The 21,706-nt window shown below is 39.5% G+C and overlaps 1 protein-coding gene across 8 annotated transcripts in view; it reads left to right on the forward strand.

Annotated features, from left to right (window-relative positions):
- The first annotated feature begins 1,026 nt into the window (after positions 1-1,026).
- The window catches only part of BEND5 (BEN domain containing 5), an 878,609-nt gene continuing 857,929 nt past the window's right edge, over positions 1,027-21,706 (forward strand). For 2 of the 8 annotated variants that reach the window (XM_072932487.1, XM_072932488.1), the window contains exons 1-2: positions 1,105-1,360; positions 18,272-18,394. In XM_072932487.1, the coding sequence (XP_072788588.1) occupies positions 1,261-1,360; positions 18,272-18,394 (223 nt within the window). In that variant the 5' untranslated portion in view covers positions 1,105-1,260. Of the gene's footprint in view, positions 1,361-18,271; positions 18,395-21,706 lie in introns of all 8 variants that reach the window. The other 6 variants (XM_072932490.1, XM_030278790.4, XM_072932492.1 and 3 more) reach the window with 6 other exon arrangements.

Consider the following 21,706-nt stretch of genomic DNA (forward strand, 5'->3'; position numbering starts at 1 on the left):
GCTGTCTGCGCAGAGGATGCACAATGGAGCTTGCGCCTCAGCATTAGTGAGACACGCATGATCACACCCAGCCTGCCGGGTCCCCTGGGACTCACACACATAATTAGCCCCTGTACACCAGAGCCTTCATCGCCGTGTTTGCCACATGGTGAGTGTCACCCAGCGGGCCCGAGAACACGCGCACACAGAAGCCCTCCCGTCCCCAGCACTGCATTTGCCATATGGTCAGGCTCACCTGCTGGGGCTGGGGCAAGGAGACAGACGGGCAACACTCACACACATAATGAAGCTCCCCACTGGGCTGCCTTAAGAAATTAAAAAAAGAAATGAAATAAAAGTTGACATAACTGCCACATGACCAGACTCACCTGCTGAGTCTTGGGCAGGGTGGGGCGGTCACGCACACATGGATTGGCCATCTCTGCTGTGCTGCACCTCAGTGCATGGGGCCAGAATCAGGAGGGATGCGCTCGCTTCCCCTGGGGCGACAGAGACCCTGAACCCACACCGGCCCCTCTGCCCCACGCTGCCCTGAGCTGTGTGGAGGGGACACGTAACATCATGACATCGGGCAGTAGGAAGATTTCTTCACAAAAAGGGTGATTAGACGTGGGAATGCACAGCATAGGCAGGCGATGGAGTCGCCGTCTGTGAAGATGTTACAGGACTGGACGTGGCACTTGGTGCCATGGTCTAATTGGTATAGTGGTGCTTGGTCTTAGATTGGACTCGATGATCTCAGAGGTCTTTTCCAACCTAACCGATATTCTGTAATAACAAGCCTCGCCTCCTCAGCGCCCAGTGCGCACCTCAGGCCAACACCGACTCCCACGGGCAGGCAGGAGCCCCGGGAGGAGCTCCGGTACCGGCACAGCTCCGTCCTCCGGGGCGCAGTGACGGCAGCTGCCGAGGTGGCGGACAGCCACCAGGGAGCGGAAAACGAACCCCCTTTCCCCGACCGAGCACCGCCGGTAAACAGCGGCCGCGGGAGGCGGGCCGGGGCGGGGCGGGCGCGGCCGTGCGGAGGGAGCCGTGCTGCGTGAGGGGCGGGCGGCCGGCGCTGCTCCCTCACGTCCCGCCCGCCACCACCGCGGCGGCCGCCGGGCTGGGCGAGGATGGAAGCAGACGCTGCTTCCTGCTCGGGCTGTTCCCGGGCAGGCGCTCCCGGGAAAGGCTCTCCCGGGCAGGCTGTCCCCGGCAGGCTGTCCCCGGGGAGGGCCGTCAGCCCCGCCGCCATGTCGGGGAGCGCGGGGCTCCCCCATGGCGGTGACGCGCGTTGCCATGGCGACGGCCGGGCGGCGTTGGGGGGGTGGCGGGATGACAACAAATATGGCGGAGAGGAGCAGGACGGCAGAGACGGGTCAGTGCCAGCCGCAGTCGCCTGGGCGGGGGGAGAGGGGGAGCCCCCCTTCTCCAGGGGCTTCTGGCGGTAGAGGGGACCTGGCTCGCAGCGGAGTGCGGAGACGGAGCCCTTCTCCTGGGGGAGACGGGGGGAGCACCTCTAGCCGGGGGCAGTGAGGTGATGAAGGAACCGCGGAAGGGGCTCCTGTCCGAGGAGCTGTGACGAAGGGCAAAGCCCCTTCCCTTGGGGAATGAGGAGAGTCTTCCCAGGGACAAGGTGGTCGTGGGGAAAGCTCTTTCAGGCAGGTACAGAGGGGAGAATCCCCCTCATTCCAGGCCTGCCTGAGCGGGACTGACCCGCTGTGGCGTGGAAGGTGTGAGGGCCAGAGGCCGGCTCAGCCGGCCGGCGCTGCGGGGCCGAGCCCCGGCGGGGCACAGGAGAAGGCTGATGGTGGGGCAACCCGCAGCCTGCTCCATCCTCCCGCAGCCTGCCCCATCCTCCCGCAGCCCCCTCCATCCTCCCGCAGCCTGCTCCATCCTCCCGCAGCCCCCTCCATCCTCCCGCACAGGGGCAAAGGTGGCGGTGGCGAAGAGCAGAGCAAACCGGCGGTGCAGAGGAGCTCCCCTTAACACAAGAATCGACCTCCTGCGTGAATTAGCGTGAAAAAATGAGACATGAAGACACAGGTCTGGGGTTGAAACTGCAGCAAAAGGCTGGTAGCTTGCGGGTTGACCTGCAGGTGCTGCTTGACCTGTCTGGGAGGTGTAAAGTACCCGGAGGCTGCAGAGAGACAGCGAGCGAGCAGCACACCTGACAGCTCCCATCTCTTACACTGAGGATTACTTTAAGGAAGGTGCCAGATGTTATTCTTCCTATTCAGGACGTATTAACAATGGCTTTAATTGTGTATGTGAGATAAGTTTGTCTGTGGAAGTGAAGTTTTGTGTCTCCTCATAAATGGTAAGGACCCTCTAGGTACAGGGGTCTTTCCTGTTGTGACAAAATCCAATTAAGGTCTTTTCGAATCCATGTGAAAGCTCTCCAAATATTACAAATATTTCAAAAATTAGAGATACTAACATTTGGAAGATGGAACAAAGATGACAGTATCCCTGAATATTTATTCTCCCACAGTACCATACATAAATTATCTGGGTTCCTAAACCAAGAGTTCATTTTCCCAGCCTGCTATGTTAGCTGCTGCACCTCCGCTTTTCAGCCTCAGAAGTGGCGCCAAATAAATATGCAATACCCATAGAACTGATCTGGGATTTTTAGTCCATTTAAGGTGAAGAAAAGGGATAAGTATGTCAAATTCTGTTGTGTTCTAGGAGATGATACCACATGCATCTAAATGGATTATCCATATGGTTCTTGAGCTCCCTGTGTTCAGCCATACTGTTTATGAACCCATGGAAAAACACTGTGAAGTTTATTGTGTGTTGAACTTGTCCATGAGGCAGGTGATTATTTTCATCCTCTGCACTCTGCAGCACTGCTAACACAGGTGGTCAGCTCTGCCTGAGCTCTGAATTGGGGAACAGATCTCTGGTGGCCATTGGACATTGTCAGCTTTTCTGTGCCCGTGCCCTTCTCAGTGACTTCAACATGGAATGTAACTTTCATACCATTTCCAGATTAATTTACATTGTGTTCTCTGCTGGATTGCTTAAACCTGCAGTGTCACAGTACTTGTTTTTTAATTTTAGTCTTGCCCAGAACTTTTCCCACTTCTGACCATTGCAGCTGATTAATCAATGATTTTCTCATAAATGTTATGTTCCAGCTTGTGCCGAATTCATGTTTAGTTGCATGTCCTGGTCCATGTCTGCTTGAGTCACACAATTCTTGTCTGGCCACTTTGCAAGTTTAATTTGCAGGTCCTTCTGTTTTGGAGAAACCAGATAAGGAATTAAAAATGCAAAGTATCACAAAGATAGGGAAAAGACCCAAAACCCTCAGAGAAAAATAAGCAAGTTTGCGATCTTGGCTCACTTTTAAGAAAGGTCATGGAAACTAGGCTGTGAGAAAAAAAGGTGGGGTGTTTTGGATTTTTTCTGACTGTCAGCTGACACTAAGTTGACAGGCAGGTTCTTTCCATGGGAAATCCCTCAAAGAATCTCTTTTTTCCTTCCATTTACTGCTGGGTGACGCTGACACTGTTGTTTAACACATAACTGGAGAATGTTCCTGCTGCATCCTCGCTGCTTAGTGTGTCTTCACCATGTGTGAGATCTTGAGCAGTCTTTAGGAGATATAGGAATGTAGCTCTGGAACCTGCATTTTGCACAAATGCAAGGAGAATAAAGCTATTACAGAAGGACTGAACATTGTTCAAACAATATAAATCAATTTAGCCAGTATGAGAGTATGAGTGTGTTATACTTGCTGTATTTTTTTTTTAACAGTAACATCTTGTTTTTAGTCAAGGATCAGAAAACACAAGTGATAACTCATCTCTCATCTTCTTATCTTGAAATACTGATAGTTATTTGCAATTTTTGCATAAGGAAACTGTATTACAGAGAAATTGAAGGTAACTTATTCATGGTTTATAGCAGCACAGATTGCTGTGATGGACCATTCTTTACTGATTTAGTTCAGAATCCAGGTTTGACAAGAGTCAATGTCAGAAAAAATACAGTGTGCACTTAGAGATTAGGGATTATAAAAATTAGGTTTCTTCCAAAAGGTTATCTGACAGTGAATTATACACATCTAGAATGCTTATGACCCCTCAAAACTCTTAGATTTGAAAATACACTGTGTCAAGACATTTTGTAAATTAATTATACTTTATGGAAAATACATCTTTTTCTAAATCAAGAAATTTTTTTTTTCAGTTTTATTAGTATCTCTTTCTGTTATAGGGAAGTAAATATCTTAATCTGTTTTATTCTTACTCTTTCCCGATATGCAAACATTTTCATATTCTATTCCTTTTTCCAATAGAAGATTTTTTGTTTCTGTTTTTTTGCAAATTTTTAACCGTTTAATGTTTTTTGATTGAGGAGGTGGATTAGGACACACAGAATTACACAAAGCATTTCAGAAGAGGGCTTTCCATCAGCTTTTTGTCTTCAGTTAGGCTCAGCATTGTTCTCTACATCATAGTTTCAGTGCTATTTCAAGTAAAATTGAGACTTAATATGGAAGGTAGATTATCTCACACCTGTCTAGTGCAGAGTTCATATTCTGCTGCTATCCTCACTGGACTAGGCAAACATCTGCTCTAATCCATTAAAATAGTTTCTGTGTTCTGATGTTTGGTTAGAGTGCTGCAAATCAGCTCACTTTACTATGAATAAATCATTTTACCATTGTAGTTGGCTCCTCAGTCCTACCTGCTTTCTTGAAATTGTTTAAATCAGCTTTTTGCAATAAACTCTGAATTTGTATGCCTCCTGTTTGGTTTTCCAGACTGAAACCTTCATGTCTCAAACTAGGAATCCAACTTAAAAGCAACGTAAATCTTCACAAATGAAGCCTGCAGGAGGATGAAAATGATTGAGTCTAGTTAGTTACTCTCAGGAGCTTCTTGGTTTGGCTTCCAGTTGTTCTGCTCAGCTGACCTTGCTGTCATAAACCTATGGAAGATACAGGATACAGGAAAACCACCAGTTTAGTTAAGTTTCATCAAAACCAGATGAATGTTATTTTTCCAGTTCTGCAGCAAAGAGGACATTTTAACTTCTCTAAGGAAGGTTTAGGAGTAGGTCATTGTGAGTACAGAATGCCTGTATTTGTTGAAGTTTTTGACCCATGAACCAGATGAAAGTGTTTTCCAGTTTAGAATTTCACTAGTTATCTCATTCTCCCCAGGTTTCTGTTCAAGGCATCTGTATTACCTTCAGAGGACTTGCATCTGGAGACCTGAATGATCAAAGGGTGCAGGTTATCTCTAGTTCTGTAATAGTTTTCTATCTGAGGTAACTGCATATTAGCCTGGATTGACAGTTCTAATATGTGTTATTCCACAATTGCTAGTCATTTGGTGGATATTAGTATTTCATTGTGTCATCATCACTGAAATCATACTGAAAGCAAGAAAAGGCATTTACTCACAGTACTGGACAGGATATAAATAAATGTCTTTAGACCAGAAATCCTGGTTATCGGAATGAGCAGGCTTCCCAGCTGGATGTGGAGTTTTTAATGTTTATTTACATGTCACAGTCGGTACCTTGCAGAGTGGTGTTGAGTCACATTTCATGTTAAGAGTGGTTGGAATTTACAAAGTGTTCACAGCGGTGCTGTGACCTGGCTTCAGGGAAAAAATCTACAAACCTCTGTTGAATGTTCAAGCCCCACCCAAAGTTTGTGTAGTAATTAGTGTTCCTAAAACACTTGGTGTTCAGCTTATTATTTCAGAGATCTGCACATGAAGGGGCCAGTAGAACAGCTGTGTAAATTCTGCAGTGTTTTCTAATTGATTTCAATAGGATTATGCTGAGCTGGAGTATTTTGAAGATATCTTTTCATGATTCTTTCAAAAAAAATATTTTTTAAAAAAAATTTAATCACATATGGTATGACAACATTCTAGTATCAGGAACATACCTGCTTTCTTTTCAGTGGCCTTAATTATTAAATAAAAAGCCAAACTAAATAAGAAAATAATTTAATTGTCTTTAAATGCAGGCTTTTTTGATAACTAATTCACCAGCTTTATCATGAGGAAATTTAAAATAGGAGAGATCAGCTAATTACTTTAATAATATTTCTTAATCTTAGTCATTAAAATAACACTGTACATCAGTGGTACTTCTGATTCTCCAGGTAAACTGAATTTCTTCAATTGAACTAACTTTTCTTAAATGATTTCTGAATTTTAAAGTGTATACAAACAACAGAGCTTATTTTGTAATATACATGACTAACCTGTGAGCATAGCAGAATTCCAGTGTATGGGTAAAGACATTGCAGCCTTGGTGCTGAAAGGGATCTGCCCACTGTATCCTCCTATCAGCACAAGGAGGCTTCAAACGTCAGTGGAAAACTGCGTGGGGACTGGGCCCAGCCTTGCAGATGTTCACACAGCAGAAAGAGCTGTTTGCAGTTGTTTATAAAATGCTGCAGCATAGATTTGTAAACAAATCTGAAATGGGAATCTTTATTTTGTTCAATAAAGACATTTGCCAGAACTTACTGATTGCATTGGTACATTTCAGCCAGAGCAGTTGGAAGTCCAGGGGACATTAGAATAAGGTTTCTTAGTAAATCTGAGGCTCTTTGTAAGACTATTAACCATTTCAGTTTTGACTGCATAAGTTGAATTGTGTGTTGAAGTTCTGTAGAGAAATTAGTTGCTGCAGAAAGGTACTATAGTGATCATTAAACTCTGTTGCCAGTAGGCTGCTGTTCAAGTAATTTCCAACATTTTTCAGTTATCCAGCGGAAAAAAAGATCCCCACTAGAAAAATTCATTGAAGAAGAGCTGCTAATATATATTTGGTACTTAAAGCTTTGATCATATTTTTGTTATGTAATTTGCCATATAAGGAGACTTGAGAAATACTAATGAAGGCTTTATACAGCCAGAAGATATAATTTCAGAAAAAGAAAGAAACAGGAATGTGTTGGGTGTTCCAGTTGCCATTTTTGAATGGTTTACCATTTCCTAGCCATATTTCATACATTTTTTTTCTTTGACGAATAATCAAAGCTTTGAAAAGTTACTTACCTCAAGCCTCTCAACATTTTTTCTTTCAGTGAAGTTCAAAGCACCCTATTAATTACCAGCACTTGTGAGAGGAGGCTTTTGAATTTGTAAAAAGTAAAAGGAGACATATTGAGAATTTTAATAGGTTTTATACTGAAATTTGTAAAACAGAAATTTCTGCAAGTTTCTTTAGTGTGGCTGTTACTGCTTTTAGTAGGCAAAAGTCTCATGCAAAAGATCAGATCAACCTCAGAATGCATTTATGTGGCCTACATAACTTTTCTGGTTTTGGAAGTGGAGCTATATAGATTTAATGCTGAATAAAATAGGTTTTTAAAGTCATGTCCCTGTGTTACAATGGAACCAGCTTGATCTCCACATGGGGCCACTAACAGGACTGGGACACTGAGATCTGCAGCACCAACCACCCTCCAGGTGGGACACCTGACACGACAGCTGTCAGCTGCCACAGGAGAGATGAACAACTTCTCTACGCTGGGAAATTTTCCTTCCTTCTCTTCCTCTTCCTCCACAACACCTGCTTAGGGACAGAAGGAAGTGGCTGAATGGTCGTCGTTACCTTCTTTTAAGCTTTTTAATGAGGATGTCTGATAACCTGGTAACAGAAAGCAGCAGCCCTGGATACAGGAGGTGCTGGAGGACACAGAGGGGACTTTGTGCAGCTGTTTCCTGCTGATGGCACTGAGATGCAGCCATGCTGCTTTGCTCACAGCATTGCTGCTGATGCAGGGCAGCTCCAGCACAGCCCCCTGGGTGTGTGCATTGGGCTACATGACTTTTGTTTCTGGAGGATTGTCGTGCTGCCCTTTTCCAGAATGATGAGAATCTATAGAAGCCAACTTAGATTTCTCAAGTGATCCCCCATGGCAGTTGGCATGCAGAGCCTTGATGCAGAATTGCCATGTTTAGATTGTACTGTACCTGAGATAATGAGTTTTTCTGGGCTCAAGCTGTGTCTGCTATTAATCTATAATAGAGGTAAACCAATTTACAATTAATTGAACTTGGTTATGGGTACACATTGATGTATCCCATATCCCAGCTTCCTTGTCACATTGTCCCCACATTTAATTTTCTTGACTTTGCCAGAGAAGTCAAGCCTGCCATTTAAGAAGTGCTGTATTTGTTAACTTTGGATTTTTACATAAGTTTCTTGAAGTAACTTTACAATTTGTATGTTGAAATGGTTTGGAAAACTGCTCTACCAAAATAATAATGATTTCCATTTCATTTTGTCACCGACTCTCAAATTCGGGATGTGGACTTCATTATTAAATCTGGGACTCTCGTCCTGCAAATGTTTGGCAATGAATTTGATGTATTTCTTTATAGTAAATGCTTTTTGTGATTGGTTCTATTTTAGGTTCTATGTATAAGGGTTAGAGACTAAAATTTACATGTTCTGGTACATATGTTTTCTAATATACATATGTATCCCTATTCTCTCAGTATGGTAAACTAGCCGATTTCATAGTTTCATTATGTCAAAAATTGAGCATAGAAAAGGGGATGGAGGAAAAAGTAGTTGTCTTAAGTTATTATTATTAGATGAATAAGCTCTTTAATGATTCAATTTACCTAATTCATAGAGCTATTTATTTAGCAGTGGATCTCACAATCATGAGTGAAAACTGCAAGATTTTCCTTTTACATTTTATTTCATAAGCACCTTGAAAAATGTGTTGAATTTCAATCTCCACTAAAGCAAGTGGAACATCAGTTCCCGTGAATCACCAGAGCAGAGCAGCAGGAATCCATCGCAAAGGGAGCCCGTTTGGATTCATTGCAGCTCTGCTGATGTGTTTTCATTTGCAATAAGCAGCAGAGGCACTTTGCCATTACAGACAACTTCAGTGCTGGGAAGCCTGGCAAGTGACTATCAGGTTTTCATGCATATAAAATGCAGATGAGGTAGTATGATGTGTTTGATTAATGAAAAATTCCTCAAATAACCTATGCAAATCCAAAAGCAGCAGCATTATTTCATGGGACCTGTCCATGTGAAATAGGATTGTGAGATAAACTTGGCTCTGTACTACTTACCTACACCCAAAGCCTGTGGTGCTCCAGAACAGCAGATGTTTTGTAACTAGGCACAATACCACTATATCTGCTGGTTATTTTATTTCTGAGTGGTACAAATAAACAGTAATTTGATCTCAGAGCTTTCTCTGTGTAAGCCTTCTTGCAGGTGGAATTTTTGGCTTGTGTTCTGAATATCTGAAATATTTTGTATGCATTTCATATTCCTATAAATATTGTATCAACTTCGTATTTGCTTAGTTAAAAAAAACCTGCTGAATATGCTGTATTAGTTAGTATTTTTCCTGTAGTTTTATTCCTGTTATGTTGCTGATGCAAGACAGTTAATAGATCGTTTGTTTTTGCTGACATTTTTCTATGTTAGAAAATGGGAATTCTGAAAGACTATTTAATATTTTTTTTTGCTATACAATGCTTTGTGAATAAAATAAAACTGCAATGATCTAATTGTTTGAAATGAAATACTAGATTATGTTCTTAAATAAAGGGAATGTGAGTGGGCAATGTTTGAATCAAAAAAATTCTCAATAGTTTAAAGTACTACTTTTTAGAATGGACTTTTGGAAAATAGGGAGAAATGCTGTTCTAAACGAAGAAGTTAAAGGAGTTTGTTTCAATGAGTAATTATAACTATGGAAGTAATTTATAGTGTAATTGATTTCAGCAACCTGGGGGAACAAATTATTTCAGAAGTAGTACTAAAATCCCCAAATTATTTTAAATATGCAATAGTGAAGAAGAGTGTAACTCAAAAGTGAAGAAACTGTGGCTGAAACTACTGCTGGCTTAAGTTAACTGCTAGAAGCATCCTTACATCCCTAAACAACAGGTGAATAGGAAGCAAGAGCCAAGGAAAATAGCAGTTTAACCCAAAGAAGAATACAAGGATTGTGTGTAAAAACCAGGATGGAAATTGTCTGTGAGCTGAAGTTGCCCAGGTTTCAGTTACTCCACTCAGGATGGAAGCCCACGCAGCTTCAGTGTCCACCTTTCTGCCAGTCACTTGGGAAATACAAGGTCTTGAAAGAGAGATGGTGCTGTGCAAAGCTGCTGATGTGTTTCCCCACAGGATTTTGGGCCTGCCCTGGAGCCCTCATGGAAGGCCCAGTTTCCCATGGATGAAGATTCATTACCACCGTAATGATGTTAGCGGTTGAGTCAGAAATTGAATTGAAGTCTCCTGGACACTTGAATTAATGATAATCAAATAATTTTTTTTGAAAATTTGGGCAGGTGCATCTGCAAGAAATTTACAGTAGTATTTTTTAGGTATGAAAAAAAGTTTAAATAGCTGTTAATAGTGGGTTTGGTGTAGTGCCACATCTGACCTATGCTGAGGCTCACCAGGCTGATTGCTTGTGAAGAATAGCTGAGAATGAGATAAAAGCCCTATCCAATTAGAAAGCACAGCTGTATTCCCTCAGTGCTAACCCTGGAATAATGTCCATGATCCAGCTTGCTAGCTCAGCACCACAGCCATGCTATCTCCCTTTGGCCTTCCTGGGATTCAGCAGGTAACCTCATGCTTCCTCACTAGGGCATAGACATCTCTATAAATATAAATTTGGAAAGTTCCTGTACAATCAGTAGACATAGTAAGGCATGAAAAGCGTTTGGAATTTGGCATCAGCAGGCTAATTTTAATAAACAGAAAAAGTGCTGTTTATATGTTTCATACTTGACTTTGCTGATGTTCTTGAAAGACTTCCATAGTACTTTATACTTGATATTTTTATGAGATGTCTTTTGTGGACAAACATTTTGAATGTGATAGTCAGGGCTGAGGAGTCTGAAAACTAGGACAAGAAATAAAGCCTTGGCCTTTTGCAAAAGCTGAAATCAACTTACTTCTCTGTTATATCAAGAATATTTATTACCTATTGAGTCTTTTTCAGTTTTCCAGCTGCGAATCAGTTGGTCCCCAAGAAAGGAGACACACAAAGTTGTTAACTTGGAGAGATTAAATTTTGTTAGCCACTAAAGGCTATATAATATTGGGTCAGGGTCACTGCATTGGTTGCTACATCTAAGATGGTTTATTTACATTTAGTTTGGCTCAATGTGAGTTATCTCTAGTTTAGAAATTTATTTTGTCATAACTTCTTCCAGTTATGCTGTCAAGTTTAAGCAAGATAACATGCTTTTGTTAAATCAGTGCCTAACACCCAGGGCAGCTGAAACATGGGTATATACATATTATCCAGGAGTATATATGGATTTTATCCAGGAGTATATATGGATTTATACACAATGTATATCCATGAATCTCTCCCTTTCCTTCCACTTCTTCTATGCTCCCTCACATATAACACAAACCCAGGTATATAAAAGCTGATTTGTTTCACTATTAAATAGCATGGGAAATATTTACAGCATTTTAGGATGGCACCAGCAAATACTAGTGAGTTACTTCAACCACTACCATCTTTTTCCAGTTTTGTGAATAATATCAGGTTTTGCCCTTACCTGAAATTTCCTCCACTACAATTCCAAACCCTGCAATTGCCTGCCTGCTTGATTCGGTATTTTTTTTCAGGTCACACACCCTCCTTGTCTTTGGGAAATGAGTTGCATACAAATTTAAGAAAGATATGGGATGCTATGGAAGTTTCACTTCTTGAAGTTCTGTGGTACCACACAAGGGATCGGTTTTAGCTCTTCAATTATTTTCCTGCCTCTTAACCCCTAGACACAAATTTTGCCCTGGAATGGTAGGAACATCCCCCAATTTTTTTTTTTCTTGACCCAGAACTTGAATTCCTGTGTACTCTGACTGGTGTTTCAGCATCTCCTCTCATTCACATGCAGACCTAATTCTCTGAGCCATCCCTTATTTCCCAGAAAAGGTGGACTTGCTGATACTCTTTTGCGGATGCAACTCTGAGGACTAGTTTAAATCAATAGCTATTATCTTCTCTTTTCTCTGCTAGCTGGGGTTGCATATTATATACTACAATTTTGTTTACTGTTTATATGTTTTATGCTTTTATTTGATGTGGTTTTTTTTTTTACTTAAGTATTGTTGCTATAGCAACTGTTGGATCGTGTGATACCTTTGATGTTATCAAAATACCAAATATTTGTTAAAAATAAATCTATATATAATGAAATTCACTGATCCTTATAATGTTTTAAAATAAACATATTTTTAGTTAATGTATTTAATACAACTGTATTTTCCATTCTTTTTTATTATTCATTTGTGGTAGAATTTTAGTTTAGAGCTTCTAAGTGTAGTAGAAAGAGTAATGGATTTTTTTTTATTGCTTGATGAGTTCAAAGCATTAATTGCTTTTTAAAATTTTCATTAGAAAAATTTGCTCATACCTTCTTGCACACTTTGGATTTCACTAAAATGATACAAAAAATTTCATTGCCATTTGTCTCTAACTTAAAGGTATATCCTTGGGGATAGCCCACACTGAGATAATAAATGAGTAGTCTTGAAGTAAAGGTTTTAGGCTGAAGATTGAAAACAAATATCACATATGAAATAAGTGAACTCCACACAAGCTGACTTTTCTTCTTTTTCTGTAAACTCATAAGACAATGCCAGCCCCTGGGAGTGAGGAGTCATTGTGCAGAGCAGCATTTGTCTGCCAAATATCTCCAGTTGAATGTTCCTCACTGGATTTTGGACAGGAGCTATAATTGACCTTGGAATGATAGTTGTATCTCTGCATGGATCTGGTCCTTTTGAAGGAACGTGTGGTGGAGATTTCTCCTCACCTTTTCACACTTGACCAGCCTGGTGGTCAATGCTTTGTTTTGGGCTAAGTGGTGCCACCGAGCCTTTCATAGGCACCTCACATGTTACCATCCTTAGTGGTAATTTTTCTTTATATATTTGCATATAAGAACAAGATTTTCCCCCCTGAGCTTTGACTCAGACACATATTCCACACCTTTTCCTAGAGTAAAGGAGTCTGGGTATGTGCAACTAGAGAGTCATGAGGTATTTAGATCTACCTATGCTTCTAACCCAAAATAAAAAATAATGGTGGATTAGCTAATGAGTCATGTTAGGAAATTTGAAAGGTAATATTGTCTGGTAGTCTCTGAAGAAAGAGTAACTTGTGCAATAAATTAAAGACCCAAATCATAAATTTTGTTTTCTTCCTATTATGCAACCAACCACAAGCTTTTTCAAGTCCCTGGCAGTTAGATGGGAGTTTATTTCTCCTGACTACTTACAGAACCTGTGAATCTGTACAAATCTCAGAATTTGCATGATAATCTCCACTAAACTACAGTTCATCTTTGCTTGCTTTCTTGAATATGAATATCATCTCCCAGTTTGGAGACAGACTTGACAAGCAGTCTGTTGGTCAAACCATAGAAGGAAAGTAATTGCAGAGACAATTGCTGCAAAGCTGCTCTATCTCAAATTTGGTTTTTGAATGACAACACAGTGTTACTATTTTTTAGAACTAGTCCAAGCCATATGACAATGCTGTCTTGTGGTAACCAATGTTTTCCTTGCTGGACTTCTGAAATAGGTAATGGTGACAGAATGGGCACAGTACTCCAATGTGAGGCAGCAGGTGTGGTTGCTACCATGCCGAGTATTGTCTCAAACCCTGGGATTTGTAGTCTAAATACATTTTTTCCCCTTTCTTTTCAGATCACAGTGCCTGTGATTTAAGTACATTTCATATTGACAGCACTCTGCAGTATGTTTAGATTCTCCGGGTCATGCGCAAGCCTTGCTTCGGGATACATGGCTGTGAAGATCAAAATGACAGTTGTGTTTTCTTCTTTTTCTTTGCATTTTTAAGTCAATGGAGCTGGAATTCCAAGTTCCTGACTGCTTCTGCCTGTAGGATTTTTAGAATAGCTGCAGAGCATTCAGAAGTCGTAGCAGAAATAGCTTGTCTTCCTGAATGTCAGTGTTTCTGAAGCCCAGGGACAATGATATAAAAGCTTTTATTTAAAAAAAATGTCAAAGAATAAGAGAACATAATCAGTTATTGAGACTACAGATCTGTACTAAATGCTATCATTTAAAAGAATTTTGCTAAAATGACATTGTTTTCAGGTTTGTGGAGCAGACTGTTATTGGCATAACTTCCATAAGTGCTGCTTAGCCAAAGTGTGAGTTGAGCAGTGTTCATCTGGAGACTTGGAATGTTTTGGAGCTAATAGGAATTGGTGTTGGTCATCTGAATTAAATTTTTTTTGTTGCAAACTGTACTGAGAGTTCAGATTCATTTCTTTGTGTGGGTTTCTATTAACAGTATGGCTCAAGGCTGGTGGAGCTTTTCTGAGATACCTGGAAACTTTTCCTGGCCCCTGGATGATAGGGATCTGGCTATTATATCTTTATACCATATATGTTTCCAGCAGCAAAATGTATTCTAATTTTATTCTAAAATAAGGCTCTCATAAGAGAATGCAGGGTATCTTGATGATATTTGTAATTACAGAAAGACTTCAACGAAGTTTCCTTGCAGTTGTAGGTTTTTGTGTTACCTGACCTTTCTAATTGGCTGTCATTGTTAGGCAGTGTGATTAGAAGAAAGATGCCGGTTTTCCAGGCAAATTCCTGCTGTATTTTTCCATGTCTGTTTTAATGTAGCTATGCTCTCCTGACTAATGTAGCATGAGGGTAGCTGCTGGCTGCTTACTCTGTGGGTTTTCTTGTTTGGCACTTCTGGAAGCTGGGCTCATTGTTTACCCAATTCAAGGAGTTACTTTCTAAAGAGCTACCTTCCTCTAGAAACTACAGTGTTTAAAGAAAATGTAGTTAAATTTGCATGATGTTTATTGTAGCAAATGCTGATTTAATCTTTTCCTAAAATAAAAAAATGTTGGCTTTACCCTTTGAATTTAAGAAGGGCAAAGAAACTCTGGAAATTTCCAAACTCTCCCTCCCATGAATCCCAGTCTCCTGGAACTGATTCTATTAATTTTCACTAGTTTGATGTGAGATATATCCACAATGACAATAGTGATGAATGCAGATACCAGAAGACTCTGCCCAGGTTTTATTTGAAAGCCTTATATACCTACAGAGATTTCAGGCACCCACAGATTTTATACCTGATAGAAAATTACTATTAAAGTTTAATACTGCAGTAAAAGTAAATCCTAGGGATTTGCTGGAGCCTCCTGGAGTTTAAGCTATGAAGAATTAGAATAAAATAGCTATGTGTCTTACAACCCATAAGAAAAATAATTGACAAAATAAGAACTACATTCTGATACAATTTCTTTGCTAAGTTTTGCCTTTGCTTGTCTTATCTAACCTTTTTTTCAAAGGAGAATCTAGTCTTCTTAAGTGGACTGTACAGGATGTACTTCAGTTAATTCTCTTCTTTCCCTTTCAGCTTGTTTCAGACTGAAGAGCTATTTCCCTTCCCCACAAGTTTCTGTCATACATCTTTGCCTCCAGCCAGGAAAATCTGCTTAGGGCTCCCCAGTTGTGGGGACAGGATCTCTGTATTGGCCAGAGGACTGGAGCCCAGGGTGGCTGTTCTCTCCTTCTGAGGGTGGTGACGTGTTCCCAGCACCGCTCTCTGCATCTGCTGAACGCACAGGCGTGAGGCCATGGTTTATAATGGACTCATACAGGCTCTTTTTTGGGCAGTTCTCTGGCCTTGTCTTTATCACCCAAGGAGAACATGCCAGAAGGGACGTGGTGTTGTTGTGCTGTTTAATAATGTGAAGCTCAAAGACAGCAGTTTTGCATGTTTAGAGATTAAAGATAATATAACTCAAAATATAGCAACAGTGTATTCTGAATATTCTAGTTACTGTGGAATAAAGAACATCCTAGGAGAGTAATTTTGTTAAAAGACTATGAATTGCAGGCTATTTGATGATTTTATTCTCATTCCTGGAGGGCTACATTAGGTCAGGAGGAGCAGATGGAAACTTTTTGCTGGGACAGTTACTTGACAGCTTCCTTCTGCATTGTGTAAAGACTCCATTGGCAGATTTTCTAAATTGCCAGGGAGATGTAAATCTATTTTCTGCCTGCTTTTCTTCCACTGTCTTATGGTGCTAGTGCTATGAATGTAATCCTTTCTAGTTTCTTCGTCTTTAAGTGGTGTTTCCCAGTTATCTTTCACAATTTCTAAGAGGTCTATTACTTTTAGCTGACACTTAAAAGGGAACATTTACCAAGAGGAGTTCAGTCTTCAAACAGCTCTACTCAGGTGACTCCCTCACTTTGGTCCCTGGCAGCTCAAGCATGGTGATTTGCAGGTTTTCCACTAATTTTTCTTTGTTTCCTTAATTCCACAATGTTTGATTGCAAATGACCAACTTGACTAATCTTAACTGCAACAGATATGTATTAGTCCAGCTCAGGTGAAACTGAGGAAGTGGTTTTCCTCTGGCTGCTGCTCTGCAGCTTGTACAGAGTGCAGAAGGGTGAATTTTATCAAGGGACAGGATCACAGCCATGCAGATGCACAGATGCCCTATCCAGGCCTCAGTTTGCCTCTGGTGTTCCCAGGCTTTAAGCAAATTATCAGCACGCTGGTAAAAATCATCCAGTTAAAATATCCTAAGTATCAATTATACACGTAAAGAAAATAATTTAAATTCCACAGATTGCTGTCTGTGGGTAATTATTCAGTCTAAAACAAATAACCTGGAGGTTATAAATAAAATAATTTTGCTAAAAAATACTATCATGCATTATTAAATATCTACATTTTTAGATATGATAAAGTAAGAAAAGGTCTAAATTCTGTTTGTTCTGTTGTAGTACTTCCCAAAGAGAGTAAATTTCTTTCAAATTTCTTCCTGGGGAAGACTGGGGATTCGTTTGCCAAATATAGACCTCGATTTGCATATTTTTTTAATGTGGGATTTATGTACCTGTGAAAATATGGGCATATGATAGAAAGCCTGACAGACCCTTTAAGTATGGTGTCACTAATACATTGATATAATTTGTTACCTTAGCTAAGGTGTTTTGCCTCAAGAGGTAGAATACTTTTATGTATGGAAAGGTCACTTTTAATTAATAAGCTGTTTTCCTCATTCAGGGACAATATGAATTGCTTGTTACATTTGTGTGAAATAGTTTTCAATATAAAAATAAAACAAATTGAGCTTTATGTCACATTTATCATCCCCCATAACCCATTTAAATGTCAAAAAAATCAGTACAGACCAAAAGTCTATTTCTAGAAGCCTTTGTAGCCCTATTTATCAGAGTGAAATAAGATATTATCATCCCATTATCCCATCACATGCCTTCTGCACTTGAAGCCATACCATTTCTTCATTTTCTATAATACAGAAGATAGTTTTTCTATTGTTAAATATTACTTGTCCAAGCTGTAAGTAGCAAAGAAAGTGCTGAATGTTTCTCACACTATAATATAAATGTATGATACAATATACAATTATTTTATTGCTTTCTTGTGCATATCTCAAATGGAAAAAAATTAGTGCTCGTCTATCCCTATTTGACAAAACAAATATTTTGCAGACTACAATTTGTTATTGTAATTTTACGGTAAGGATAAAGCTTTCAGTGTATTCACTAGTGATGTATTTTGACAAAAATCATGCCATTGTGTGGAAACTTTATATCCTTATATATTTTACCATGAAATAATGTCCCATTAAAAAAAAAATTATTCAAGTTCTTTTTCTGAGTTTTGTTTTTTAACAAGGAGGGCTCAGGTAGCCACATGACTCTATGAGTGTATGTCTCTTCCTTCTAATAATTCTGAAATTTCAAATAGGAGTGGGACTGAAGTCACAAAGGTTCTGAGTTCATTTAAGATGCATGAAAATAGGCAGCAGGATAGAGGAAGAAGGTCCCATTAATGCTGATAGAGAGGAAGATGCTTCTGAGGGTTGTGATAAAGAACCTGATGAGGAGTTCAGTTCCAGGGAATCCAGCAGGATCTAGAGCTAGAGAGTTCCTGTTGAAAGAAGTTGATCCAGCTGAATATCAGGCTAATGCATATTGAAGGGCACAGCCACAGGTCATAAACATGCAAGAAACCAGGTGGGGTGGTTTGTTCCTTAGAGAGGCCATATTATGCCATTATTGTATCAAAATTCTTATATACACTTTGAAAAGAGAGAATTAATTTACTGGTGCAGATGTTAAATGCTGCAAATTTTATTTTATGTAGAAATGTGTGGAGAAGTAACCTTCTACTGGTTTTTATATATTAAATATATTTTGTTTTATGCTCATGTGTTCTTTTTTTTCACTTTTGCTGCAACAGGCAGTGCCATTGGAAGCGATGATATCATAGCAGGGAACGTGAGCAAGTACATTGTTCTCCCAGCTGGTTACTGTGGGCAGCCTAAAAAAGGACATCTTATATTTGATGCCTGTTTTGAAAGTGGTGAGTATTTTCAGCATTATTTTACCTAGTTGTCAATATATTAGCACTTTTACCTCTATCAGTCATCTTTTTATGAAGTATCTTAATTCTAAAGAAGACTTACGTTAAATACTATTTAACAAATTCAGCTGATTCCCTTCAGTCACAGTATGACTTCAAATCAAACTTCAAATGTAAAAAAGGTTGTGAAGTTTGCTGTTGCCTACAATAAAAATTTCATTAGGTCCATCTTTAACCACATGTGGGTACATAACTGGATTTTATACTGTCATTATTTGATAGTATTTATGTATTTATGATGTAGTATTTAAAATATGCCATTTAAACATTTAATTTAGAAGTTTACTGGTAGTTAATCCAGTAAAGAGTCAAGCACATCCTTGCATAATTAGAGAATTTTAAAAATGTGTGTGTGCTGTCTTTAAATATATTACTTTGGGTTTCCTATGGCCTGATCCTATATTGCTGGGGTTAATGGAAGTTTTGCCTCTGATGTCAATAGGACAACTTTAGGAAGCTACTGGAAACTGAAAGAGAAAGCATTTTTACAGGAGTTATAGTTAGCACATTAATTTTAAAGAGTCATTTTAATTGCTTATATGCATGTGGGCTATGTAAGTAAATATATCCATGAAAATGTAGCATTGTTTAAGTTTTTGTGTTGCATACATGTGTGCTACCAGATTTTTAGCTTAATTCTATTATTACTGGCTTTCAGACCTACAGAACATTGTTAAACACCATGTGTAGAAAAGTCATTTGGCAGGATAAACTATAGTTTTCAGCGTGGTTTATGTGAGAGGTGCTGGTAATGCCAAAAATGCTCCAGTGTCTTGTAAAATGAGCTTTTTATAAAGACTCATGTCCCTTAGGATAGAATACTGGCTGCCACTTCCTGGATAAATATTAAATTGAGTTATTTAAATCCAGTGATTACATTATGTAAAAAGTGCAAATAATGCAGTGAATAATAAGGGGTATCTTTTTTCAAAGGTGTATCTCTGAAGGTTCAGACAATAGTCCTGTATTTTAAAAATACTTTGGGTGATATTTCACAATAGTTATGTGGGTTTTTGCATTTTTGTATCAGAAAATGGCTTAAGAAATGAATCATGGCCAAGCTGGGAAATTTATTGTGCTAAACTTCTCTGCAATGAAAAAGATCAGTAGCAGTCATCAAATTATTTGTGAAGTATTGTGAGTCATTGCATGATGGTTTAATTCCAGTTTTTGAACAATGGAATTAATTATATTTTTAAATTAAAACATTCAGTTGAAAGGTAATGTTCATATTTTACATACTTTGGTAATAATAGAATGTGATAAAAGCAGTTGCTATTTGAAATACTGTATTTATTTACATTGTAGCATGATGAGGCTGTGATGTTGCTTTGCATATTCAGACACTTCCAAAACACAAATATGAATGAAATTAATACCTTCATTTACTTTCTCATGATGACAATGTATTAGCAAGAGTGAGAGTAATATTGTGTACACTTCATATGTAAATTCACTTCATCTTTTGTTCTATGTCAGCCAAGTAATTGCTTAGAGTACCTTGACTGGTCAAAGCAAATTAACTGATATTGGATAACTTATGAAATTATTGTTAATAATGAAATCTATCCCACCCTATTGTCCAAACAGTAGGATTCAACATTTATAAGATTGTTTTGATGCTCTTTGAGTACCACCTTAAATATCTTATCCTATTGAAATTGCCTTTTTCATAGAACAGATGGTAAAACTGAGCCCCTGCAGTGCTGCCCCCAGCTCTGGGGCTCCCACAACAAGAAATACTGGAACATGCTGGAGTGGCCCAGAGGAGGCCACGAAGGTGCTCCAAGGACTGGGCCACCTTTCCTATGGAAACAGGCTGGGGATGCTGAACTTGTCTGGCCTGGAGAAGAGAATGCTCTGAGGAGACTTTTGTGGCCTCTCAGTATGTAAAGAGGGCTATAAAAAGGTGGAGAAAGCCTTTTTCCCAAGGCCTGTGGAGTCAGGGCAGGGAGAAAGGGGGTTAAAACTGAGAGAGGGTAGATTTAGGTTGGCTATGAGGAAGAAATTGTTTGCAAAGAGGCTGGTGAGGCACAGGTTGCCCAGAAAAGCCGTGGCTGCCCCATCCCTTGAAGCGTTCAAGGCCAGGTTTGATGGGGCTGTGAGCACCCTGGTCTAGTGGAAGGTGGCTCTGCCCCAGGCAGGAAGGGGTTGGAACAAAATGGTATTTATGATCCCTTCCAACCCAAAGCATTCTATGATTCTAAAATAGAAGTTGTGTTAAATGTAATTTTGTAAGTGGCTTTTCTTTCTTTGGCTGCATTCTCTGTTTTCTTGAAAGGTCCGGTTGATAGAAAGAAAATACCTATTTTTCAATGACTGTTTTATATTGTAGAAATGTAAGTAAACAGATTTCAGAATAGAGAAGGGGTATCAAACTTGTAGAAGTCAGGAAAAATATTAATACATGCAGAAGAAATGCTATTTAATGTGGTTTCATTTTTGTAATTGCTATCATTATTGTATTAAATAGCATTGAAAAGTATGAATTTCTTTAAGACAAAGGAGTGTTTTTATGTAGTCTGAAAACCAATGTCCAGCTTGTTGTTTGGAAGTGCTGTGCTTTCAAAAAATCAAAAAATAGAATTGGGCATTGGGATTTCTTTTTAGTCCATTCTGTTGTTGAGAGGCAAAATAAACTATTTTTGCCATTCCTGACAGATGTTTATCTTTTTCAGATGAGAAAGCAGAAATCTATTCTAATACTGCAATTTGCTCAATATAAGAAACATTTTCTTTCTATGTAGAAATGTTCATGCCAAAAAGGTATTAATTCTTGCCCAGTCCTATAGGCACAAAAAGCAGATTATTCCTTTCTTTTTTGACTTAATGGAAAGCTGCTATCATATCTTCCTTGGCCTTTTCCTCCTCAGGTTAAATAACTGCTATTTTTTTCAATGGTACCTTAGTGCTCACATTTTCCAAATTTTCTCTCATTCTTTATTTCCTCTGGCCTATCTCCAGCTGTTTTTATTTCCTCTGGCCTATCTCCAGCTGTTTTCTGCCTTTCTTGATTGGCAGTGGTCCAAGGTGAGCATGATACTCAGATAAGCTGTGGTGCCAATTCTATGTAGAGTTTATTACATGACATGCCTTGCAATCTATTTACTTCCGCAATGTGACAGTCCAATCTTTTTCACAATAGCATGGTACTGTTGACTTCTATAAAACTTGTGAACCCTTATACTGTCCAGGTCCTTTTCTGAAGGAGCTAAACCAGCTGGTGCCTTGCACTTTACTTACTGTTAATGA

Source organism: Taeniopygia guttata, chromosome 8 (assembly GCF_048771995.1).
Source record: "Taeniopygia guttata chromosome 8, bTaeGut7.mat, whole genome shotgun sequence".
NCBI classification, from domain to species: Eukaryota; Metazoa; Chordata; class Aves; order Passeriformes; family Estrildidae; genus Taeniopygia; species Taeniopygia guttata.